At 41.1% G+C, this 7,873-nt stretch overlaps 1 protein-coding gene across 9 annotated transcripts in view; it reads right to left on the reverse strand.

Annotated features, from left to right (window-relative positions):
• TRPS1 (transcriptional repressor GATA binding 1) overlaps positions 1-7,304 on the reverse strand; it is a 261,087-nt gene extending 253,783 nt beyond the window's left edge. For 6 of the 9 annotated variants that reach the window (XM_021942574.2, XM_021942568.2, XM_021942570.2 and 3 more), the window contains exon 1: positions 6,733-7,304. Coding sequence is in view for 1 of the 9 variants with exons in the window: in XM_017962255.3 (XP_017817744.2) it covers positions 6,066-6,075 (10 nt within the window). In the remaining 8 variants the exon portion in view is untranslated. Of the gene's footprint in view, positions 1-6,065; positions 6,548-6,732 lie in introns of those variants that run through there. The other 3 variants (XM_017962255.3, XM_031669708.1, XM_031669707.1) reach the window with 1 other exon arrangement.
• Between the last annotated feature and the right edge of the window lie 569 nt (positions 7,305-7,873).

Genomic DNA, 7,873 nt, shown 5'->3' on the forward strand with positions numbered 1-7,873 from the left:
CAAAGCCTCCCACCAACCCCTCCCCACCACTTACCAGTAAACAATCTGCTGATATTAAGGGACTACAACTCTAAACACCTCCCTTTGCCTTCTTTCCTTCTTGTTAAACTTGCTTGCTCTTCCCTCAGTTTTGTAGTAACAAACAATATTCATTAAATAAAAATTTATTAACAGATGCAGCCATAACATGAAATATATATTTGAAAACTTTGTAATAAAATGAATCTAGATTTACTCCAAGAAACTTTCACTATGCTGATGTGAACAACATATACATTAAGTTCCTTAAGTTTTTCCAAACAAATCTTTAAAGGAGCCATGAGCAAAAGAGAAATGTCTATGATTTGAACTAGAGTCTGTAACTCTTGCAAGAAAAACCGAGAAGCCTATCAAGTAAATCAAAACTGTCAAATTTCTAAGCAGAGAACACTTCAATACCCCAAATATGCGGAACGCTTTTTATAGTCATAAATGCCTTAAAGACTAAACTCCTTCTTGTGTGACAATTTTCACTATATATATTATTCCTTAAATGTGCTCTAGGTAAGGAAGGAAAAAATCTATCAGGAACAATTTGGGTTAAAAGCAAAGTCCACGACAAGTAACCATAAGATTTAAACCTCAGGAACAATTCACCAAAGAAAAGTTGAAACAGTACTTAGTTGTGACCCACCGAATGGGGCAGAGGGCCCCATTTCTGGGTGGCGTGTCTTTCTCCAAGGAAGGGAACACTAGCACAAATCTTTTTGCCCCCTAAAAATATTTTCCTACTTGCCAGCTTCTGAAGTTGCCCTGATGTCAATCAACATCACCAAGATGTCTCTTAACTGGTGAAAGTTGTTTGCCTGTGCAAAGTCAGAAAGAAAGACATGACTATTTATATTTTTTTAAAAAAAGGAAACTATAAATACTGTTTGATAAATAGGGTTAAAAAAATCATCTAAAATTGTAAGAAAAAAAGAGCGGCCTGTAGAAACGCACTGACCCTTAAAATTAATGTTTTCAATCTAAAAATGCATTTTTGTAAAGTTTCATCTATTTTCCTTCCTCTGCACATAAAAATGATTAATGTCACATTTAAACTTCCACATTTTAGGCTCTTGCTAACAGGTGTCACATTCTTTATATAAACATATTCTTTGACCTGTGGCCATTGATAACCTTAATTAATTAATCTCCATTGAAACAAAAACAAATGTTTTTTTTTTTCCAAATAAGAAAGAAATAATGCAACGCAAATACCCACTCTCCCCAAAACCCAAAAACTGTTTAAGTTACGGTAACCTGAAATGCACCAGCCATCACAAAGAGCAATTGGAGAAATCCAGCAGTGCTCAGCAGGAAAGATTTTTAATAACAGATTGAAAAACAAGAATAAAAATAACTGCATCAACAGAGCCTTTCTTCCTCAGGCCACAAGCCCGTTCTTACTTGAACTTTTTTTTTTTTTTTAAATGGCATTTTGGCCACTAAAACCAATCCAGAACATTATTAAAAGTTAAAAGCTACCAATTACTTCTGTCTGTTCTTTTAAAGCAAAGTTTGGCATTACGTCAGTTGGTTTAAAGAAAACAAGAAAGAGAGAGAGAAAGAGTAGGAGAGAAAGTTTCCTGCTTGTATAAACTAAACCACCAGGGAAGGTGTCTAGCCACTTGTAAAGTATTTACTGCAGGTTTTTAAAAGCTAGAAACATTTTAAAAATTAAAAGTTTTCTGTTATTATTTTTAGTGAAACACACTTAAGAACGACAAGTGTATCCTTAATGTCTTCTTCGGGGTGTCTTAATGTTATGTTTGTATTTCAGTTATAACTTGGAATCAGAAAATGATTTCAAATGATGCTCCAAATTTGAAGTACATAGATAATTTCACCTTTATGTTTGCTATTTTTTGGATTTGTGCTCTTGGAAAAGGAAAAAAAAAAAAAAAGTGGGATAGCAAAAAGTAAACCGCTACAATAATAGCTGCTATATGCTGCAGGGACCAGTCGAGTTTCCTCACCTAACTAATGCTTAACAATAAAATGGTTTTCACCTGTAGATCCTACTGCAACTTCAGAGATTCCTGAAGCTCAAAGATCTCTTTCTAACCAAAGTCAACTTCTACATTATTATGTCCATCAGAAAACCAAACTAAAGGCCAAATTCAGTTCTCAGGAACAGGAGAAACACTGAGCGCTGTGACAGCTCAAAAAGTGATCATAATAATAAAATTGAAGATATTATTTATAAATGTCATATATAATTAATAGAATATTTTATACAAACAAATGACTTTGGCCCTACTTACATTGGAGGATAAATTTTGAAAAGTGGTTATATCCTCTGCAGCACTGTTTACTATGGAACAATGGTATAAAACAAGATTTGGTATTTTACCATATTTACTTTAATCCACTGGTTACAGCTTTCCGGAGACAAATTATTTTTAAAATTACACTAAAACAAACCTCTACGTAATTTTTTAATGTAAATAATCGCAAAGTATGTTAGTCTTTTCCACACACGACAAGTACTCTTAAACAATTAGATTAAATGTCTACTTGGCAAAGGCTAGAAGAGCATCTTTATAGTATATCTAAGGGGGACTCAAAAATTCCATAAATCATAACTATGATAGTAACAAAGAATTTACTTATTTCTGTATAATAACAAAAGATAAATGTCACTTTCACAGAGAAGCCATCACAGTAAAACCAAGTCTACATATGCTGTCATTAATTTCCTAAAACTTCAACAAATGGTAAATAAGGATGATAAATGAGTACACAAGACTCAGAATTAGTTATCAATGGTATTAGCAGTTATCATCAGCAAAAGAGGGAGAAAAAGAAACCTATTACCTGAAAGCTTGACCTAGCAAGGATGAACAACAAAATACGAGCCCATAAAACTTGCCTGTTTTTATCAAATTGATTGTAACTTGTGAGCTGCAATATTTGGGACAGAACTGTCTGAGTTTATAGTTTTCTCTGCCTGCTAAAAACAGATGCAGACTACCACACTAGCTGTCCTGCGGAAACTAAATTAAGGAAAGGCAAATACCAAGTGGAAAGTTGTCAGCCTGTTGAATGAATGGCTTCATTTTACACACTAGAGAAATCTTAATAAGAATATGTTTTAATGTAAGCCAGTCATTTTATTTTAAGTTCATCACTTATTACAAAAATAATCATTCCTTTAAATCAATTATAGACACCTGCCCCTAACTTTCTTAAAGTCTATTTTGTTTTACACACAATAGCACAGTGTTGTTACATTATCGTTGCTATCAAAAGAAGAACTGAAGTTAAAATATAATTATCTTAAAATATTTGTGTTACGAAAAACGTTTAAAGGTCAGTTATCAGTATTTATTCCAATTTCAAATTTGAAATAAAGTTCCAGTTCAAAAACAATTTGCTGCAAGTCCTCTGAAAACTTTCAGTAATGTTTATTTACAACAAAGAAGGTAAGACAAGAGTTTATAAAAAACATACACTCTTTGGTTGCTTTCTTCATAAAAACGTACAGATCATTAATCACATATTGTAGGTTGTATATCTGTACACACATACACATATACATCTAATAATAGTAGTGATAATAGTACCGTCACTGAAATACTTAACCGTAAAAGCTGCTTTTCTACAGATGCATCCATTTCCCTGTTTTAAAGGTTTTCCTTATGAATAAAGATTTCCGTATAGGATGAGACCTATATGATGTAAATCAGAATAAACTCAGGAGTGGTAGGTGACTTAAACAATACTGAAAATACGGTAGTAGTATGTGTAACTCATTTAGGATTAGCACACTGATTCGGATCCTAAACTGGTTTTCAAACACGTATGCAGAAAATGTTATAAAATCATTTAAAATATTAGTCATTGAAATGCTAAGTTCTAAATTCAGTTGAGACTTCACAGCTATTATGACACTTTTCTCCTTACCTTCAATGTTATCTTTAATAGACAAAGGACAAAACCTAAATAGTAGCACAGACCCTCACAGCATCTAGAATTCAAAGGAGTGACAAGCATTGTGTTAATAACTTGCTACTTTCCACCACTTATTTGAAAAGTGTTAGACTAGCTATTATGTATGTAAAAGCAGTATACACATATATATCCTAACATATAACATACATAGCAGGAAGCCATAAACATCAGCTCGCCGGTGGTAAATAACACTTTGCCAACAGAGCACTGATGAAGCTTCAGAAGGCCTCACATTTAGAGAAATCAAGTTATAATGTTGGCATTAAGACTCTATTTCCCCCTCAGGAGTTTTATTTTCACATTATTAACATCCAGAAATAATCGTCAAACTTTAGGATGTTACTAGCTAGCCCTGTATATTAAATTGAATCTAGAGATGTTTTTATCCAAAGGTGTAGCTTTAAAAGGAAGTTATGAAATCCAAGGAGAGAGAAACTCTAAGAATATGTTTGACTTGTTAAGATTAAGATTAAGCACATCATTAATAAACTTTCACTTAAAGGTAAAAAAAAAAAAAAAATCCTCAAAATGTTGGTATCATTTCCAGACTGTCCTGTCAGCATCATAACTTACAGGAAACGCTTCATCTTCCCATACAAACCCTGTATTTATTCACAACCCTGGCATACTTGGGGAAAGAGAAAAAAAAAAGCCCACACGATTTTAGATTCTGTTTGCTTTTATACGTTAACTGGTGGAATATCTGAGAGAGCCTTCTAAGCAAATGAGCGGCATGTAAAACTTCACAACAGTGACTTCAGAAACTTTCATTCTCATTTTGTCCACGTCAAGAACTGGCTGCCCGCATGACTTTCCTTTGCTGTCCCTTGCATTTTTAACTCTGGCAGCCTTTCCTAAATGATCAACTTTTTCTAAAACCAGCAGGAAAGTAACATGATGCCAGCAAGATCCATAGGTTTTAGCTTCAGAGCTGGAGGACTTTGAAGAATTGTTGGAAGGTTCCTATTCTATTTTTGCTTTGAACAATCAAGTTTTAGCCAACAACCAGGCCCGGAGTTATCATTTCTTTGTAATTTTGTCTCAGGCCCTATCTGTATTTTTCTTTTGTACTTATTATCTCTCCCAGACCCTTTCCTGTTCACCTGGTGTGTTTACAAAAGTTCAGTGAATCTACAAAAGTTCAATGAATAGGCCTAACTTGTCTCAGATTTAACTTCTCCGCTGAGCTTCTCACTTACCTCGCTTAAACTCTAGCCGTGATTTTCCAAAATGGGATAAGAATGAATATTCTATCATAATTTAGATTCACCATTAAGATCCATGGCTTACTCAAAAAACTTTCAAAGCATCAAATATGAGGCCTAAAAAGATAGAGGGAAGTAAAGCCCGTCCTAAAATTTAGTAAGTCCAAGATTCCCTCTGAAACCCACCAGTCCTTCTCACCCTCTAACTTAAATTGCTTTAGAGTCCTGGGGCCATAAAACAGTTACTGACTTCCCTGGGGAAGGGGGAAACACCACCATCTCAGACAGGTACTAACAAAAAAGCTTTCCCAGCCACAAAAACAGCTTTGCACTTCAAACAGCTCCCACCGCCGCCTCACCCTCAAATTATTCATGGGGTCCTATAATCCTGGAGTTATTTGGAGGGACAGCGATGTTTGCCTTGGCCTTTCAAAGATGCGTTTCTCTAGATCCCAAACAGGAACTAGACAGAAAGCAAAGCGTCTGTCCGCCTGGATGTCCCACCGCTGTCAGGCATTTAATCACCGGCCAGTGTCCCCTGACCCGCGCGACACATGGCGCATCAACCGCATCGCAGAGGAAGTCTGCCCCTTCCTCAGTCCCTAAGGAAGCGCCCGGGCTGCAAGGCCCTGCCACATGGTACGGACAGGGCACAGACCCCTCGGCCAAGCTGTCCTGAGCCGCTCTGAGGCGGGTGCACCAAGGGATGCGACACCCGCCTTCTCCAGAGCCCAGCTGGGCCTTTAAGGGAAAAAAGTTTGAAGCCTGCATTTGCAAACTCTTCAAAGCCAAAGGCAGTCCTGTGCTGTTTTCCCACTTCGGGGACCACACGGAGGTCCCTCTCTGAGACCCTCCCGACCCTCCCTAGTTCGCCCAACTTACTACTCTGCATGCTGGTGCCTAGTCTGCGCCCCGCTTGTCACGAGCCCCCAGAAAACTTGCAGTGGCGGCGGCGGCGGCGGCCCCTCGGGTCCAACCACCTCCAGCTCCTCCGCTGCGCCCGGTAGGAGAGAATTAAAATCAGCCAGAAAGAGACAGCGAGGGGGAGTGGGGCTGCGAGGGGGAGGGGGCACCGGCCTGAAACTTCTTTTTTTGGCAAATGGGGATTTGTTTTTCCTCCTCCCCGGCGGCTGAACTTGACCCTGCTGACTCCAGGGGCTACTGCAGTTTGAAGTCGCTGGTTTCCAAGGCTCAGATGCCTTAGACCCACCAAAAGGAGGAGAGGAAGGGGTGAAAAGGGAGCAGAAGAGAAGAAAGAAAGAAAGAAAGAAATCACACGCTCAAAAAGGAAGAAAGAAAATGCATGTGAAACCCGAGAAGCCTGCGCTTGGCTTTCTGCACACTCTCCCTCTGCCTTTTTTTTTTTTTTTCAAAGAAAGTCACTTTTAATTCCCAGGGCTCCCCGCTCGCGATCGCCCACATTTTGCGCACACACGAGCGGGCGCTGCACTCGCGTCGCGGCGCCCCGGGCCCGGTCGAGGGGAGCCCGCGCCCCCCGCGCCCCCCGCGGCCCCCGGCCCCGCGGCCCGCCCGGGCCTCCCCTCCTTACCTGTTGATTAATCGTCAAGAACACCCTCGGCAGCCCGAAAGATGGTGGCGCGGCGGCCAAAGCCATGAACCGTCTTCTGTTGTTTGCAGAGTTGATCTTGGATTATTGCGGGGGGGAGAGAAAAAGGTCTTTCCTGCCTCTCCCCCCTTTCACTCCCCCACCCTTATTTAAAAAAGAGAGAGAGAGAGAGAGAGAGAGAGAGAGAGGGAGAGAGAGAGAGAGAAAGAGAGAGAGAAAGAGAAAGGAAATAGAGCAAGGATGTGCCCGGTGCCGGGTGGGAGAGGGGAGGGGGTGTTGTTTTTTGTTTAAAAAAAAAAAAAGAAAGAAAGAAATAGGAAGGCGAGAGAGCAATCGAGAGGACGCGAGGTCTGAAGAAACCAGCAGCACCAAAAAAGAGGACGCTAGAGATTGCAGTGAGATCGGGTCTTTATCAGAAATGTTATCGCTTGTCAGGACCTCAGTCTCCGCGCATTACGTCAGTTTCAAGACACCAACACTATTAATATCAAAGGAGCCTTCGCGGAGGAAAGCGCCACCCCAGACCGAGCTCCCTTAAAGAGACAGCGCGCGTCCCCGCGCCGCCGCCGCCGCCGCCCCGCCCGGCTCCGAGCACCCGCCGCCGCCGCCCGCCGGGACCGGCCCCGGCCGCGGCGAGCCGGCTGCGCGAGAACTTCGCCCGAGTCGGAGCGCCGCAAATGAGAGCGGCGCGGTGCAGGGACCCGGCTACCTTCCCGCCCCGCCTCTCCCCCCTCCTCCCTCCCCCACCTCCCGTCTGTGAACGTGCGGGCTGGAAAAGGAGGAAAAATCCAAACGCGTTAGGAATAATGTGATAAAGACGAGGACTTACCTTGGGGGAGTGGGGGGCAGGTGGGGGGCAGTGCGTGGCCGCCAAACCGACGTTCCCCAGACACTCAGAGATGCTAACAGAAACAATCTAAAGAACTCTCAAAGTCCTTTTACCTTTTCTGTTGTTACTTTCCCTTCTGTCTCTCAATTAAACGACGCAGGATGTGTGTGTGCGTGTGCGCCCCCTCCCCCGCCCTTTATCTGTGGCAAGAAGTCTCAGGACACCTAGTTGGTGATCAGGATTCCCCATGCTTTTCATGGCAAGAAGGCTTGAGGAGAACAACTTGAACTCTAT

The sequence above is a fragment of the Papio anubis genome, chromosome 8 (assembly GCF_008728515.1).
Source record: "Papio anubis isolate 15944 chromosome 8, Panubis1.0, whole genome shotgun sequence".
NCBI lineage: Eukaryota > Metazoa > Chordata > Mammalia > Primates > Cercopithecidae > Papio > Papio anubis.